The following is an 18,081-nucleotide window of genomic DNA, read 5'->3' on the forward strand; positions in this document are numbered from 1 at the left end:
GTGACCCAGTAATTCCATTCCTGGAATTTATTTTTTAAAAAATCATTGGTTTGATCACAGGTTTATGGACAAAAATTTCACTGAAGTGTTCAGCAATTGGGGATGGCTAAATAAATCATACAGACATATACATGCAGTATTAAAAATCATGATTGTAAAGAATTCTTAATGACAGGAGGAAATGGTCACTCTATATAAGGATAGGTGAAAATCCAGGGTATAAAATTATATAAAAAGAATGCTAGTGATGTTCTGAAAAGGAAAAAATGTCAAAATAGAGAGACCCCAAAACAGTGATTATTGCTAAGTGGTAGAATTGTGCAGGGTTTTCTAAAATAATGTTTGCCTTTCAAATGTTTTATAATCTGTAATATTAAAATAACTAGCAAAATAGAAAGAGTAGCTAAAAATTATTCTAAAATAATTGAGCGAAAAGAAAACTGGTGGTTCGGTTAGAAATATCAAATGTGTTTTATACTATCAGTTGTTCAGAGTCCTTACTACAAAAAGGGCAAGAAATAACGCAATACATCAGAATTTCTAAATCTTTTTATTGCCCAGCAAAGGTTCAAAAAAGACAACACACTTGTTAATATATCCAAAGGAAAGCAGCAAATGACCATACAACCTTCTTTAGCAGTAAGACAACCAGAGGCAATTCTACCACATTCTTTTAGGAGGGTCAGTTACAAAACTGGCTTGTTTACCCAGTTTCTGTGAATAGCTTAGCAGTTGAAGTAGTCAAAACTGAAGTGTCCTATCCTTTTTATTTGGGAACAGAAGATGTACACTCCAGGTTTCTCTCTCCTACACATATCTACAAGCACACATCCGACTTAATCCAATTATCTGCACTCTTACCTGAATCATTTTCGTGTGGACCCCCTGCCCCATTTCAATTCCACCATGAGTCACCAGCACAGACCCGTCTAGATAAATGTGAACCAGGGCAGCAGCCTAAGCAGAAAAGATGAAAACAGTTGCCGCGATCTTTTTGATTGACGTTATCACATATCTTGTCAATTAGAAAACCTTTTCCCTGTAAAGCATCCTCTCCCTCCTTTCCACATCTGCCAAAATAAACGCAGACCCTTTCCCCATTGCCCCGAGAGCACTGAGCAGAGCCAGGGCAAGGCAGGCTACTATTTTCTCAGTAGAACAGCTGAGCTCACTGGTACCTTCAAGGATCCCCCCTACCCAGGGTGGAACAATAATCTGGATTTGGGTGTTTTGGGGGAGAGGGTGTTGTCAGTTTTAAATGCAGAGTTATGTATAGACAGTTTGGGGAAGAAGGAAGACTTGTTTACATGAACACTTATCCCCATAGTTGTAGGTATGTTATAGAGAAGCAAAAATAAAAATCCAAATAAGATGGGGCAGATAGACATTACTTTTTTGCTGCAAAATGAGCTAAGCCCACCCTCAATCACCTTGGCTCAGAGTTATAGGGCTTTAGAGTTCGAAGAGAACTTCGAAGTAATCTTATCTAACTGCACAGCTCCCACAGGAATACAGAAGGAACCAAACAGCTAACATAGAATAAAAGGCTGCTGTGGTCAGAAACACCCAGGCTCTAAGCTAAGCATGTTTTACAGTCGATAGGAATGTGCCTTCTTGCCAAGTCTGCTTGTGCTAAACTAGGGGGTATGGAGATGGGCCAGGAGACTGAGATATCCCAGGAGACTGGAGAAAATGTGAATGGCGTCTTCACTTCGAGTCTCCAGTATACGAGCAATATTAACAGCATATGGTCCTAGAGAAAAATGCTTCTACTGGTTCCACTGTGATTCAGGGGGTCTCCAAGGCACACCTCTACTGCTGCTCAACTGGGAAGTGCCAGCCTCCTAGATGTAGTCTAGGCCAGCCAGGGGTCACTAAAAGCTATCGGCTAGGTTTCTTAATATCTAAGCTTCTATGCAGAGTGGCATAATAATCTAGGATTTGTAAAGGCAGGTCTTCAGAAAATTCTGGTAACAAGCTAATTTCCATTTAATGAAGCTAAAATTTTTAAGCCTTGCTTTACTCACTTAGATGACTTATAAACAACCCTGGTCAGAAGTGAAAGTCAAAGGAACTGCATGTCAGTCACCAGATATGCCCAAGGAAAGGAGTGCATTCCTAGATCGATTCTTTGCCCACCAGAAGGAACTTTAGAGCCACCTGTGGGCCATGGGCCACACTTGGAGAGCTGCCTCTTTACTGGCATCCAAAGGTTCACACTACTCTAGCAAATGACACACAGAAGCCTCTAGCATTCCAAATCAGGCACTTTGACAGTGAAAATGGGCTCTATTTACCTGGTCAGCTGGTATAAACTAGGGATGTATTGAGAAAATGGGGACATAGGAGCACTTTCTCTGAGGACAAAGGCACCTACACTCACAGCCCAAGGGAGAATCTTAGAACCTTAGGAAAGGCATCGTTGCCATAATAGTCATATCCAAGTGCCTTGGGGAGATCCAGCAGTGCACGTTTTACTCTCTGTTGACATATCAGTCCTGGTAACACTGTCTTGTGCTCCTGGTCATTTATTCTCTAAACAATAAAGGTAAGGAGTGACATCCTCTACAGAGCACCCGGGGAGGGCTGCCCAGGGGTTATGCACCAGATGGCAGGGGATGCCAGCTGCAGCGGCTGCTCCTGGGCTCCATTCTAAGGCACCTCTTTGTACCCTGCTGGAATGTAAGCCCCCTGAAAGGAAAGTCCATGTCCTAAGGCATCCTTTGCAAAGCAACATAGTAACTCATGAGTAGTAAGTACTCAATAAAAGTTTGATAAATGAATTGGCAACAGCATAGCCATTTAATCTGTTCCTTAAGCTTGTAGACACTCTATTTGGCCTCCTTGGCTCTGCCAGCAATTCAGAAGCTGCTTGTGGGTGAAATGTGTAACTGGCACATGTGATTGAACTACAAGTACAGTGGATTCTGCATTTCATCACGTGTGACCCCACTGGCAGCAGCGCTCTGCCTGTGTGTCCAGGGCAGCATTTCTGTCCGAGACTGCTGAGTAACTTGTCCCATGTGCTGCTGCAGTCTTCCTGGGCCACTTAAAATGTCGAATTCGGTTCAGTTAAGTGGCACCACCGGATGGCTCATTGTTAGCGCCAGAAAAGATAATTCTGCAAAGCTGCATCTACGAAATCAGCACAACTGGCACGTGGGAACAGATGGTTGTCCAATATAAACTTGGAACTTAGTCTGTGAAATTTAAGTCCTCAAGCAATGACTGCTGGTGTTGGTGAGACATGAGCTTTGACCCAACAGATTCCCAAAATGTCTCAGCCATTCAAACGTTTGAGTTCCTCTTCTGTGCCAGGTGCCGTATGAAGGCACTGGGAATACAGAGGTTCATTAGATACTGTGCGCACTTCAGTGCTCTGTCTAGGAATTAAATATAATGCGGGTGAGGCATGTGTGACCCCCTCAGCTGTTGGGAGCACAGTCTTGAAGTCAAGTCCTTGTTCTACCACTCACTAGCTGGATGTCCTTCCGTAGGAGAGCACACCTCTGTGGGCTTCAGCTCCCCCTTCTATGAAACAGAATCACACCAGCCAACAGAGGGGAGATAGGGCTTAAATCAAGTGGGAAATTGCAAATCACCCAGCCTAGGGCCGTAGAGGCAGAAGGTGCTCTAGTTCCCCCCTCCATCTGGTTTGCTTCAGAACAGAGGCTTTCAGCGTATGGCTTCCAGGAAGCAGCCTGAGTGATCTCAAACTCCTCAGTTCAACTCTGCAATTCAGCCCTAAGCAAATGTTTTAAGCACAGAAGCTGGTTTCCAGGCAAGGATGGGAGGGGATGGTGGTGGTGGGGAAGGCGTCTCAGGAGCCTTTGAGAATGAATTTGTGCTGCTGGCTGTTGTCTAGTTTCTTCCCAGCTGAGCTGAATCCCACCTCAGTTCCCCCCAGAAGGTGCTATGGGGAAGCAGCTTGATGTAGCTGACAAAGCACAGCTTCTGGAGCCTCTGAGACCTGAGTTCTATCACCGGCCCCGCCTCTCACCAGCTGTGGGACTCTGGACAAGTTATTTAAGCTCTCTGAGCCTCAGTTTCTCATCATTAACATAAGGTTACAAATCTTATAGATTGCCCTGAGGGCTGAATGAGATAAAATCTAAAAGAACTTACAACATAGTAGGTGCTCAGTAATTATCGTTAATTTTTATCTACTTTTTGAGAAATTTCTGATGAGGGAAATGGGACAGACCTAGTCTCCTGTGGAGGCCAGGTATTAAGTAATGGCAACCATTGAATAGAGACAGCCTGCCATGTCTACCCACAGCCTAACGCCCCTGAATTTCCAGAAGATTCATATACAATGGAAATTGTTTTCTGCATGATCCTGGTCGGTGTACTCAAGGACAGATGGCCCAGACTGACCTCTTTGCTGGCCGCTGGCTGATCAGTTTGCCCCAAAACTATATACAAAGAGTCACTGCTCACTAACCCTTTTCTAGGGATAGTTTTCCCCCTTCCTTTCCTTTTTAATAACCTTGTTTTTGCCTTTATTCCTCAACCACAGCCTCTTGACTCTCTCATCTGAGTAAATTGTAGGCAGATGACTAAACAACATCTGTGCTGTTTTGCCATCGTAAACAGGAGAGGCATAGGAAGGCTGCACTCAGATCGCCACTGTGTTGTTATATGCCCCTCTGCGTTAACCCACCTACAATCAAAGCTGCATGAAAACGTTCTGGTGATTTCATCGAGGCTGAGTCAGGATAGATGGGTGAATGATGGGTGTGGAAATGGGGGAAGGGCCTTCCTGCCTGCTTTTCCTGGCCTCCCCATCACACGGCCTACACACTAGTGCTCTTCACGGCCCCACCCCCACTTATCCCTATTCTGTCAGCGCTCAAAACACATACCTGCCGTACCTTCTTCACAGTTCAGCCAAAGGCGTGAACTCTGCGAAGGGGAGGGACTACAGTTTTGAGGGCTCTGCCACCTCATCCACATGTATGTACAGATACACATATGGACACGTAAGAACATAGGGAACAGGGTTCCCACATCCCTGCTGTACAATGAGCAACAATAAAGACCACCAGCTGTTCAGGGTAAGTCCCACTCAAGAATGAAGAGGTGGAACCTGCAAGTGAGGTTTAGCAACCGAGCAGGGAATTCATTTAATCAATTAAAGAAAGTAAACAACAAGAATAGATTTTCAGGACTTCCCTGGTGGCGCAGTGGTTAAGAATCTGCCTGCCAATGCAGGGGACACGGGTTCGAGCCCTGGGCTGGGAAGATCCCACATGCCGCGGAGCAGCTAAGCCCGTGTACCACAACTACTGAGCCCGTGTGCTGCAACTACTGAAGCCTATGCACCTAGAGCCCGTGCTCCGCAACAAGAGAAGCCACTGCAATGAGAAGCCCGCGCACCGCAACAGAGTAGCCTCTGCTCGCCCCAACTAGAGAAAGCCCGCGTGCAGCAACGGGACCCAACACAGCCAAAAATAAATAAATAAATTTATTAAAAAAAAAAAAAAAAAAAAGAATAGATTTTCAGTCCTCCCCGTGATACCTTTAACGGCTATAAAGTGAAAAAAAACTTCTACGATTGTTTGAAAAGATATTTAAATGATTTAGTTTTCTGGATGTCATTTTCCCCAGCCCACCAAAAATGGGAGGAGCACCGAGTGCCTTGCAGCTTCTTCCATTTCCTGTTTCTATCTCACAGAATCAGAGTAGCTGAAGGGGAGTCTTGGGGGTCATTGGTCCCCCAATACTTAAGTATTTTATACTTAAGTGATATGGGCCCACAGTGAGCTAATTCAGCTGTTCAATTCCAAGGCCAGGAGTAGGTGCTGGGTCTCCCAATTTCCCAGCGAGAATGCTTGTCACCAACCCTGGGGAAGTGGGCAAAGTAGCTCTTGTCTCCTCTGGAGAAAAACTAGTTGGACGGAGCACAGCTTTGGGGAAGTTGAACAATTAGATATTGCAACCATATGGCTAATCCACCTTAATAGAAAGTTTCCTCAACACCTTTTGATTTGTCTGTTTGGAGAACTGACCTGACCAGCAGCAACTGATCCAAGGCCGACAGGAAACTTCAGGGGGACCATTGCCAGCCCCTTCTTCTTCCAGCAATTCTCCGAGTTGAATTTTTCTACGGCTGCTTTCCTTAGGGCGTAGGAAGACATGGCCATGCATTCTTTCCAACACTGGATCAGGTTCTTGGCATTAATCTCTTGTTTGTAGGGTGTTTGATCAATTTCCTTATACATGTTTATCGTTCGGACCTACAAAAGAAAAGGAGATCAAAAGGGTTGGTGGGGCACTAGGCACATAGTCTCTCCCACCCACTGTCCTCCTAGTCAAAGTCTGCTCATCATAGAAAACCCAAACTGAGTTCAATCTACTCCCTGCTGAAGCCTTTCCCAACACATAACATCTTCCTCTTCCTCTACTCAGAGCCTCTATCAAATGTGTTAGCACTTATATGCCTTCGAGGCCGCTCTTGTGTAAGTTCAGAGGAAGGACTCCTTTCCTCATATTTCTTATATAACTCCACAGTGCAGTCCAGGTACACTGTGGACTCTTAATTCCAGTTGTACTTGTGAGTATCTGTTGAAAGGTAATGCTGCATTTAATTCCAGGCTACATGATCTGTGTGATTTCAATTTTCAGATGCTGAGGCAAGAGAAGACCACTCACTTCCAAACAGGAAACTATGAAAGTTTGTTTAAATATAGCCCATAACTAGGATGAAAAGCCAATTAAGTGATTCTATCCCAGGATGTCTGAAGCAGAGTAGAATCCTTCCTGAATTCCCAGAAATTGGTGACTAAGGCACCCAGCTGAGAACAAAAGGTCAAGTACTTCACATTCTCAGCTGAGAAAACTCTCAGCAGTTGAGGCCAGCCCTCTCCCCAAGCTGACAGGGGTCATTACAGACATATCTTTTTCCCATCTCCCCCTCCAAAAAGTCCCAGATCATTATAAAAGGATGACTGGAAATTAGTGAGCTGTGTCATTTGGGGGAAGGTGGTTTTTTTTGTTTTTGGGGGTTTTAAAAAATATTTATTTGGCTGTGCTGGGTCTTAGTTGTGGCACACAGGATCTTTAGTTGCGGCACGCGGGATCTTTAGTTGCAGCACGCGGGATCTTTAGTTGCGGCATGTGGCACCTAGTTCCCTGACCAGGGATCAAACCCAGATGCCCTCCATTGGGAGTCTGGATCTTAACCACTGGACCACCTGCTGTGGTGTTTTTTGTTTTTTGGTTTTTTTGCGGTACGTGGGCCTCTCACTGTTGTGGCCTCTCCTGTTGCGGAGCACAGGCTCCAGACGCACAGACTCAGCGGCCATGGCTCATGGGCCCAGCTGTTCCGCGGCATGTGGGATCTTCCTGGACCAGGGCATGAACCCGTGTCCCCTGCATCGGCAGGCAGACTCTCAACCACTGCGCCATCAGGGAAGCCCCCTGCTGTGGTGTTTTGAAGGATGGCTACTCTCTCCTCCATCTTCTCTGGGGATGAAGAGAGGTCATTAGCTGATCCTCCTCCTAGTGCTACCAATGTGACAGCACATCTGGGAAAGAGGCCATGGTGAGACAGCCAGGAAGGGAGGGGCAAGGCCCCCCCCACCAAGTTCAAGAGACATAAAGATGATGGCTCCTGTCTATGGTCACAAATTCTAGTGCTGGTTGGGCGGGGGGAAGGAGGTAGATGAATCAGGGACTGCGGCTTTCCATGGATGGCTGCAGCATGGGGCCAAGAGGTGTGGGCTTCAGGGGATGCTGCATGAGGGGCCAGCTGAGGGTCAGTTGGAGATTTAATGCTTGCAGGGGACTGTCAATTTCTGAGAGGGCGGGCAGAAATGGAGCCCGGAGACAACATACTTGAAAAGTGGCTTCATCTAACCAAGAAGAGGACAGAGAGCTTGCTGGGAGAAGTCAGCTGGGGAGATGCTGTCTGTTTTCCCTGGTCCTCACGGGAGGGAGAAGGGGGCAGAGGGCGCACCTTCTGCCCACCCTAACTCTACTTCAGGATCCTGGGAAGGGAACTGAGCTTGTTAATGAATGAAATTGGGACCAAGACTTAAAGAACAGAAAGGAGGCCATTTTAGTAACTGAAATGACTCAGATGACAGCTCCCTGAGATGTTAAGGAAGCAGAGGAAAGAAGGGTTTGACAGAACTTATTAGTAGCAGTTATACTTCTAACCCATGGAGACTTCTCACTAACAATGAATCCAGAGCTCACTTCTCAATACCCTCTGCCCCAGGATTTTTGAGGAGCCCGAGTAAGACACGGACCCCTGAACTCTGGAGTCCTGCTCTGTATTAACTAGTTAGCTGGGTTACCCCCAGCAAATCATGTAGCCCCTATGGACCACAAATTCCTCAACATGAAGACTCCCAGTGGCCCTCCCACCTCTAAAATTCACTATCGTTTGTCTGTGAAACTAATTCAGTTTTACCTTCTCAGGAGACAACCCGCATCTGGCTGCAACTTCCGTGATACAGGATTCGGTGATCAGCCCTGTCTGAGGAAAGCCAAACCCTCGCAAAGCCGTGTTGGACGGAAGGTTGGTTCTGCATGCCCACGCCCGACAGCGCAGGTTGGGAAACTTGTAGGCATTTTCCATTTTCAGAAGTCCCATCTCTATCATCTGGGGAAATCCAGAGTTGATGTGATGAGACCTCATCCTTCTGCACCTGTTTTACCACCCTGAGACTTCAGACCAAAATCAGGCCAGAAATGACCTATGTCACATCAGACAAGCTAACCTTGACCCATGTCTCAAATTAAATGCATTTTTACTGTAAAATGATTTTTAAAGATTTGAATGATTTTTTTTGAAATCATTACTTTTACATTTTCACATTAGGGCTAATGCATTTTTCCCCAGGTTTTAAAAATTTCCAAAAGCCTTTGAAGCATTCATAGGCCCTCCCAGTCTACAGAATGTAGACTCTCTCTCAGTTTACAGAATAAAATATCCTGAAAAACAGGAAAAAAAAAATGCTGGTATTTGGCCTAATGCATTTGTTCTCAACCAGGGGCAATTTTCCCCTCTTCCTTCCTGGGACATTTGCCAATGTCTGGAGATAGTTTGGGTTGTTAGGTCTGGAGGGTAGCTGAGCCACTGACACATACTGGATAGAAGCCAATGATACTGAGGGACCTCTTATAGTGCACAGGGCGGCCCTACAGCAAAGAATTATCCATTTCAAAACATCAGTGGGGTCAAGGTGAAGGTCTAATGCTTGCATCTGGGAAAAGAGCTCTAAGTTTGGGAAACACGGAGATAACACACAGATGCAGACTTAGCCAGTATCTCTGGGCTCACCCTGGGGGCACCAGTAAGTAACATGAGTCTACTTGCTCCCTGCATTGCGAATCTTTACGCTTTTATAATTAAATATTATTTAACTACTGAACATTTTTCTGAATTAAATAATTTTATGTAACACTTTCCAGAATGTGAATTTGCTCATTAAAACACTTACAAGTAATGACTCATCCAGGGAGGCACCTCCATTGCTATAATGCTCCACATCCAGGGCCAAGATTCTGCCATCGTTCATGAATCCAGCCTGGGGAAAGAGAATGGACCTTTGATACTGGTTCTGGGGACCAAGTCTCTCTAAAGTTTACTCTGTCACTTGTGAACCCTCTACATATAGATGAAAAATTTTATGACATTAGATTTGACAATTTCTTGGATAAGACACCAAAAGCATAAGCAACAAAAGAAAAAATAGATAAATTGGACTATATCAAAATTTAAAACGTCCCGGTATCAAAGGATACAATCAACAGAGTGAAAAGGCAATCCAGAGAATGGGAGAAAATATTTGCAAACCATATATATCTGATAAGGGGTTAATATCTGGGATGTATAAAGAACTCCTACAACTCAACAACAAAAAGCCCCAAACAACCTGATTAAAAAGTAGACAAAGGACTTGAATAGACACTTCTCCAATGAAAATATACAAAATGGGTAACAAGCACATGAAAAGATGCTCGGCATCACTAATAATTAGGGAAATGCTAATCAAAACCGTAAGATACCACCTCACATCCATTAGAATAGCTACTATAGCAAAAAAAAAAACACCCAAAAAACAGAAACAAAACAATAAGTGTTGGTGCAGATGTGGAGAAACTGGAACCCTTGTGCACTGTTGGTGGGAAGGTAAAACAGTGCAGCTGGGTATTTATCCAAAGGAATTGAAGGCAGGATCTCAGGGAGATATATGTATACCCATGTTCACAGCAGCATTATTCACAAGGGGTAGAAGCAACTCAAGTGTCCATCAATAAATGAGTGGAGAAACAAAATATGGCATATACATACGATGGAATATTATTCAGCCAAAAAAAAGGAAGGAAAGAATTCTGACACATGCTACAACATGGATGAACTTTGTGGACATCATGCTAAGTGAAATAAGTCAGTCACAAAAGGACCAACACTGTATGGTTCTATTTATGTGAGGCACCCAAAGTAGTCAAATGCACAGAGACAGACAGTAGAATGGTGGTTTCCTGGGGCTGTTGGGAGAGGAAGGAGTGGGGAGTTATTGCTTAATGGGTACAGAGTTTCAGTTTTGCGAGGTGAAAAGAATTCCAGAGATGGATGGTGATGACTGCCCACCAACGTGACTGTACGTAATAACGCCACTGAACTGTACACTTAAACACGGTTAAGATAGTAAATTTTATGTTATGTGTATTTTGCCACAAATAAAAATAATAACAATAAAAAAGGAAGGATAGAGAAAGATATAAAAGCAGAACACACACACAAAAAAACCCTCCTGTTTAATCTGTCACTACTGTTCAATCTTTTTTCTCCTCCTAAAGCAAATCAACTGCATATTTCTTGACTTCTTATGCTCGCCGTAAGTTCTTGAATTCTGACTCCCATCCTCATATTTCCACCAAAACCTTCTCCCCTAAAGCCAGCGATCTTCTAATCTCCAAATCTGGTGGCCTGCACATAATGGACTCTGCACATTTTTCTCATAGGGCCCAATTTCCTCACAATTCTCAGCGGCATTTGTTGTTGCTGGAGGTCTTTTAAATAAATATCTCCCTTGCTTTTAAGATGTATTCAATATTTCTGAACTTATTAAAGTTCATTTTGGGAATTCCCTGGTGCTCCAGTGGTTAGGACTCTGTGCTTTCATTGCCAGGGCCCGGGTTCGATCCCTGATCGGGGAACTAAGATCTCACAAGCCATGCAACGTAGCCAAAAAAAAAAAAATAATAATAATAAAAGTAAAGTTTATTTTAATGATTTTTGTTGACTGGAACCAAATTCAAACCGAAGTCAAGGGCATGAACTATGAATTCAGCAGTTTAAGTCTGAGTCCTGGTTCTGCCACTTAACCCACTCTGTGATCTCGGGCAAGTCATATAACCTCTCTATCTGTGACCTGGCAATAAGTAAGGTAATGCAGGGAAAATCATAAGCCAGTGACTGAAACCTAGCAAGTATCCTAAATAATGCTACTGTAAACATTATTAATATCATCTCCTGTCCTCATACTACCCTCCATCAGAACACATTATTTTCTCAAGGTTTTAATCATCACTACGCTGATGGTTTCTGTAACTTATAATCCAGTCTTTTCAATAAAGTCCCATATCGATGAAGGACATTTCCACTTCTAAATGTCCCACTGTCACTTCTTCTCCAAACACATTCCGTCTAGACTGTTTCCTCCTTCCAACTTGGCTCTTTCTATCAGAAACCTCCAAGGCATGTTTGTGGTTCTTATTCTCCATTATATTTTGCTAAGTTTGTCACCGAATTCTATTTTATTTTATAATAGCTCTTGGACCCATCTCTTTTTCTACATCTTCCTATCGTAGCCAGACCCCAACCGCTTCATGTCTGAAAGCATCAGCTGCCTCCAGGTGGTCTGCGTCCTCCCTCCTCGCTAGGCCATCCTGCCCAGTGCCATCCTATTCTCCCCCACAAAGCGCCCATGTTTGGTTATGACACTTGACTGGTCCAGCATCTACTCAGTCTCACTGTATCTTATGAGATCAAGTTTAACCCCCCATCCTGGGATTCTCAGGCCACTCTGAGTCTGGCATCACCTAACCCAACCCATCTTATTTCCCATTACTTTCCAGTAAGTGCTCTGTGCTCTAATTCCCCTTCTCCCCTTACTCCTGCCCCTATCAAACAGGCCACGTGTATCCCACCTCTGCATTTATGCTGCTACTAATCCCACCACCTGGTATGCCTTCTTTCTGCCAATCCATTCTTGAAGGTCATTTACGTTTCACCTTCTCTAAGAAGTTTCCTGTACACACTCCAACTCATATTCATCTCTCCCCATAGTTTTACTATGTGCACCTCCTCCTTTAACCTGAGATTATTATGTTTTCATAATGACTTCATATGTGTAAGTCTTATTTCCCCATCAACGGCTAAAATGTGGTCTCCTTCAGGACAAAGTTTGCTCTAATAAATCTATGTTGCACTAAACCCAATTCAAAATATAGCTTAGGGTGAATGTAAGTTGAAATAGATACATTCGTTATCTTCTAACAATATGTATGCAGGTACACCAGTTGTGGTAGAAACGATGTGATGTGTTCAACAAATCCTGTTGTCTTTCATCCTGGGCATGCAGAAAGACTACATTTCCCATGCCCCCTTGCAGTTACGTAGCAAAGTTCTGGCCAATAATGTGTCGATTAAAGCAAGGACCACCACTTCCAGGCCTGGTGCTCAGAACATCTCCCACACAACACTCTGCTCCCTCTCTTCCCTTCCCTTCCCTTGTCTGCTGCCCTCTGCAGAAAATCCAGTGGAGGACAAAGAGTCTTTAGGGTAGTGCTAACCAATGGAACTTCCTGTGATGATGGCAATGTTCTCTATTTGCATGTCCTATATGGCAGCCACTAGCCACAGGTGGTTACTGAGCACTTGAAATATAGTTAATGCAAATGTGGAACTGAATTTTTTTTTTTTTTTTTTTTGCGGTACGCGGGCCTCTCACTGCTGCGGCCTCTCCCGTTGCGGAGCACAGGCTCCGGACGCGCAGGCCCAGCGGCCATGGCTCACGGGCCCAGCCGCTCTGCGGCACGTGGGATCTTCCCGGACCGGGGCACGAACCCGTGTCCCCTGCATCAGCAGGCGGACTCTCAACCACTGCGCCACCAGGGAAGCCCTGGAACTGAATTTTAACTTTCATTTAACTTAGTAGATTTAAATTTAAATAGCCGTATGTGCCTAGTGGCTTCCGTATTCAACAGTGCGGTCTGAGGGGAGGATGGTGGTGTTACTAGATGGAAAAAGCTTGAGTCCATGAGTGATTCTGTGTAGCAGGGTTCTCTCCTGTTCTCCGCCCACCTCCCACACTCCTCTGATTACGCTGGGCTGTTACTTGAGCAAGAATTAACACAAAAAAGTTCTAAGTCCCAGAGAGTTTTTAGTTGTTAGAGCAGTTAGCCCATTCTGACAAGTAAACTTATTCTTTATAAAGCAAAAGAATACTTATTTTCTGCTACAGAAACTTTTCTAGGAATTAGGAATTTGTGGTACAGAGTTTTACCAAAATACCTTTGACATATTGATAAATGAGGAAGCTGTTGGCAAGCATTTGCAATTTCGCGTAACATTATTGTTACAGAAATTATTCTGTTTTTACCTCCCATGTATAAAACTGTGGGAATAGTGTGGTTATCAGATCCACTTTCATGGACGTATGTGTGTATACTCACATGTTTTTCAGCTGTGCACTCTGTAGCAGCCAATACCAGCTCGTACTTTTTCCACAAACTGGTATCTTTGAGGAAAGCAGAAAAGCTTCACTGAACCAGCCAGTAATCAGTTAGCACAAGGAAGAGAAAGTGTGACGCACAATTTGTTGATTTGCTCACTGTCATTCCCCAGTAGAGAGTAGCCAGATGCTGCCCTCTGCATTTCTGTAATGTTATATTTACAACATAAATCCCCCATCCTTCTGCTCACTTTATACTTTCCAAGGTAAGGGTGGCGGCCTCCAGTTATTAACATGTCTTCTCCTCGTTCTAGAATGCAGCGGACTGCACGACCATGCCTAAAACAGGAAAAAAAAAATCGGGAGAGGTAAACTCTTTTACCTAACAGGTATTATCTAGGGTTTATGTAACGCCTAGTGAGAGCCTGGTGGTGTCCACACACACCGCAGAACAGCAGAGTGACTCCCTGAGCCCAGGCTGTGCTGCTCTCACTGTGCCCTGACCTCCTCTTCCTTTGGGTCAGGGCACAGTGCCTGGCACTCACTACTTATGCAAGGGGGCTCTGAGGCCCAAGGCTCCGGGGTATTGCTTTGGGGTTATTTCCCACTGTGATAATCACCTCCATGATAGGCAAACAGTCCCAAGGCCACGTTATAGATGGTTACAAATGGAGGAACTCAAGTGGTGTCTGACTGCCAAGTATTCCCTGATAGGACAGGTCTGGAATGAAGGTCTTTTTGTGTCACGGGGCAGAGGAACTGACGTACATTACTTAGCAAAGAAATTAAGCCTTCTAGGTGTGCCTGTTCCAAAGACAATTTCCTATGGTTATATTCTGACACCCTTAAAGGAAAATGGTAATATAAATAAAGGTAAGCATAACAGAAGCAAATTTTCCATCTAAATTAAGGGGAAAAAATATATACACACACATACACACCTTTTGAGATACACATATTTATATCTATCTATATGTATATAAACCTTTTGAGATATGTATAGGTGTAGATATATAGATAGATATAAATGTCTAGCTCAAAAGGTTGAACTGACCTATGTAGATACACAGGTGCTAAGGACAAGTAACCCCACCCTTTCAGGATCTGCTTCTGTCTACTCCCCAGGTATTATATATTTTACTGTGGTTTTTACTCTTTTCAGTAATTGATTCTCATTTTTGTTTTTATAGTATGTAGTTTGACAATATAAAATAAAGAAGTTGTAATAAGCTGGCAGCTGGTTTGTATATTTGTATATTATATGTGATTTTAAATAACCTTGACCCAGATTCTTCCTCCTTAACCGCAATATTGAAAATATTCAGTGTGACCTCATTTTATTTTTAGTCTACTTAACAGATTTTCTCCACTTACTTGTTTGCAGCAAATGCGGTGATGGCTGCCATGATGCCAGTTTTCATCACCTTCCCCCCGAAAGCCCCGCCAACACGCTTTACATGACACATGACCTTGTTAGCTGGGAGCTTCAAGGTTGAAGCAACTATGTCCTGTGAATGATAACAGTTCTCATTAATCTGACCCATGTGCAGCAAGGGGGTGGGAATAGTCCTGACACATTTTGATTCCTTAATGTTGTACATGATACACACATTGTGTGGTTATACTAAATAAAGGGATGATTTCCAGTAACCTAAGCATGCATCCATGCTGATCTCAGTAGTATTCAGCTGTAATGACAGCACCAAAACTATCATTGATATTAAGTAGTCCTTCCAATATCAATGAGATATTTTTGTGATAATAAAATTAAAAAAATTTTTTTCCCCATGAACTACACCCAAGGTATCCTTTTCAGACTAACCCCTAGGGATATGTTTCCTGCAGCAGAGAGATTTCGTGGGTTCCAAGCCTCTCTCAGACTGGGTCTCTTCCCTGCACACCACGGTCTCCACTGCTGAACAAGCACTCCTCACCCTCCATTCGGATTCAGTTGGCTGGTGGGTCTTCCCTGGATGTAGGCCTTGCTCTTCCTTGCCATCCTAATGTTTGAGGTCATTAAGTCTTTTTTGTTGTTGTTGTTATCAATGTATTTATTTGTTCTTACTTATTTTTTATTTTTGGCTGCGTTGGGTCATCGTTGCTGCGCACGGGCTTTCTCTAGCTGTGGCGCGTGAGGCGCGGGGCTTGCTCTTCGTTGCGGTGCGCGGGTTCAGTAGTTGTGGTGCACGGGCTTAGTTGCTACGTGGCATGTGGGATCTTCCTGGACCAGGGCTTGAAGCCATGTCCACTGCATTAGCAGGTGGATTCTTAACCACTGCGCCACCAGGGAAGTCCAGGTCATTAAATCTTAATAACTCATTTTTATAGGTGGGGAGCCCAAGAGGAATGAAGTGATGGGACCAATGTCACACAGGGAGTGAGAGGCACAACAGGAATGGAATGGAATTCGCCTGATCCTTCTTAGTGTTCCACCTTCTAAGAGGCCTCATTCTCCACATTCCCACATTCCTACTTACTCTGGTAATGACACTGGCTCCTTATGACCTACTGAATCAAGACCCCAGTGTTTGTTCCCCTTACTTTCACCCTGATGCTTAAACTAGCCACCCCAGGCACATCCACCTTGGACAGTCTTCGTACTATTCCTCCTTCTTTACACACGTGCTGCCTGGCATATAGGACGCAGGCAAAAAGTGTTTGCAGAAGGGACAAGTGAATGAATGAATGAACGAATGAGTGGCATTTGATCGTAGTGTGGAACTCCCTGGAAATGGCTTCTCCTCTCACCATCTAGACGAACCTCATTCCCACTGTAAATCCCAGCTTAAGACTTCATCTTCATGAGACTTCCTGGATGATTCTCGGGCTTGACAAACCTCCATTCCCTTAATTCTTCCATCTATGTAAATTCTGAGTTTGCTGGTTGCATTCCGCCCAGTACTATTTCCTAATTGCTTCATGTGAGTTAGGTGACTGTAAGTTTTGGAGGGCAGGCCTTCCTTTGTTAAATTTTGGGTTTTTTTTCAGTTTTATTGAGCAATAATTGACATACATCACTGTATGAGTTTAAGGTACACAGCATGATGGTTTGATTTACATATATTGATTACCACAATAGGTCTAGTTAACATCCACCATCTCATATAGATACAATTAAAAGAAAAAAATTTCTCCTTGTGACAAGAACTCTTAGGATCTGTTTCTTAACAACTTTCATATATAATACATCAGTGTTGACTATAGTCATCATTTCTTTCATGTTCTTAACAGTGCCAAGGGTATAGAAAAAGAGACCAGCTGATCCCATAACTGATTTTAAAGTTACAGACCCACAAACAGAAGGCCATTACTTTCATAATACTATCTTAAAAGTTTTAAAGTTGTATGGTTATTAATACCCAAATGGATATGGCTATTAGTATTCCAAACTCCTTCAGTTTCTAAAATGTTCTAAATTGTTCTTGGTATATCTTGTTGACAGAAACCACTTAGCCATGTCCCCTCCATAATGGTCCCCACATTACCTGTATGTATTTGGGAAACTGTGTGGACACGTAGACATCAATTTCTTGATCCTCTCCTTTGGGAACAACAAGCATGCTTTGGGTTTCCATATAAAAATGTTCTTGACCTCCTATGTGTATTTCACCTGTTAGAGGAAAATATTCCAGAATCAAAGAGACAGTCAGATAGGACAGGTAGCACTCCTCAGGTGTTATCTCATTACAGAGAAATTCCAGCGACAGTGCTTCTGCTGGGGTAGTGGGTTACATTTCCAGTTTGTTCTTTTATATCTTCTGTTTCTTTGCTGAGATTTTCTATTTTTTTTCATTTGTTCCAAGTGTTTATGTATTCCAAACATGACAATATTTAGCTTTTATTATACCTGCATATTTGAATTAGAGTTCTGCAGGGCAGTGTGTCATGTCTGCCAGCATGGTAGGTCTCAAAGTGATAGGGAAAGATGTGTGACTTTTCAGAGTCAAAATACTACAGCAAGGAGAATTCCAGTTCCAAGACAAGATGAAGTAGATGCATTTCTCCCTGTTCCTTCTTCTAAGTACAGCTAACAATTCTGGACATTATATGTAATAAAAGAAACATAAGAAGGTTCTGAAAAGTAGAGGAGAAGGCAAACCAGCTAGGGACTCTGGGACCCAAGGAAAGACACAATGCTGAGTTCGGTGGGTTTGGTTACTGTTTGCTTCATATATCCCAGACTTGGTGCCAGGGAAGCAGAAATCCAGAAACACCAACAGGCAAAGAGAAAAAAATCCCCCAGGAAAAGCCTACTTTCTCTAGCCAAAGGACCAGGAGAGCGGAAGCCTATCAAGACAGAAAACTTTTATGCAATACCTACTCTGCTCTAGCCAAACACTACAGAAAAAACTGCAGACCTATCTCTGTTTGCAAAAGTTGAGTGGGG

The 18,081-nt window shown here is 43.6% G+C and overlaps 1 protein-coding gene across 4 annotated transcripts in view; it reads right to left on the reverse strand.

Moving 5' to 3' along the window:
• Positions 1 to 18,081, reverse strand: part of LOC116757111 (aldehyde oxidase 1) — a 70,909-nt gene that overhangs the window by 14,044 nt on the left and 38,784 nt on the right. For all 4 annotated transcript variants that reach the window (XM_032638458.1, XM_032638460.1, XM_032638459.1 and 1 more), the window contains exons 21-27: positions 17,180 to 17,304; positions 15,069 to 15,202; positions 13,946 to 14,033; positions 9,453 to 9,539; positions 8,420 to 8,611; positions 6,012 to 6,239; positions 862 to 957 (exon numbers count right to left, since the gene is read on the reverse strand). In XM_032638458.1, coding sequence (XP_032494349.1) covers positions 862 to 957; positions 6,012 to 6,239; positions 8,420 to 8,611; positions 9,453 to 9,539; positions 13,946 to 14,033; positions 15,069 to 15,202; positions 17,180 to 17,304 — 950 coding nt within the window. The remainder of the gene's footprint in view (positions 1 to 861; positions 958 to 6,011; positions 6,240 to 8,419; positions 8,612 to 9,452; positions 9,540 to 13,945; positions 14,034 to 15,068; positions 15,203 to 17,179; positions 17,305 to 18,081) is intronic.

The sequence above is a fragment of the Phocoena sinus genome, chromosome 7, assembly GCF_008692025.1.
Source record: "Phocoena sinus isolate mPhoSin1 chromosome 7, mPhoSin1.pri, whole genome shotgun sequence".
Lineage (NCBI taxonomy): Eukaryota > Metazoa > Chordata > Mammalia > Artiodactyla > Phocoenidae > Phocoena > Phocoena sinus.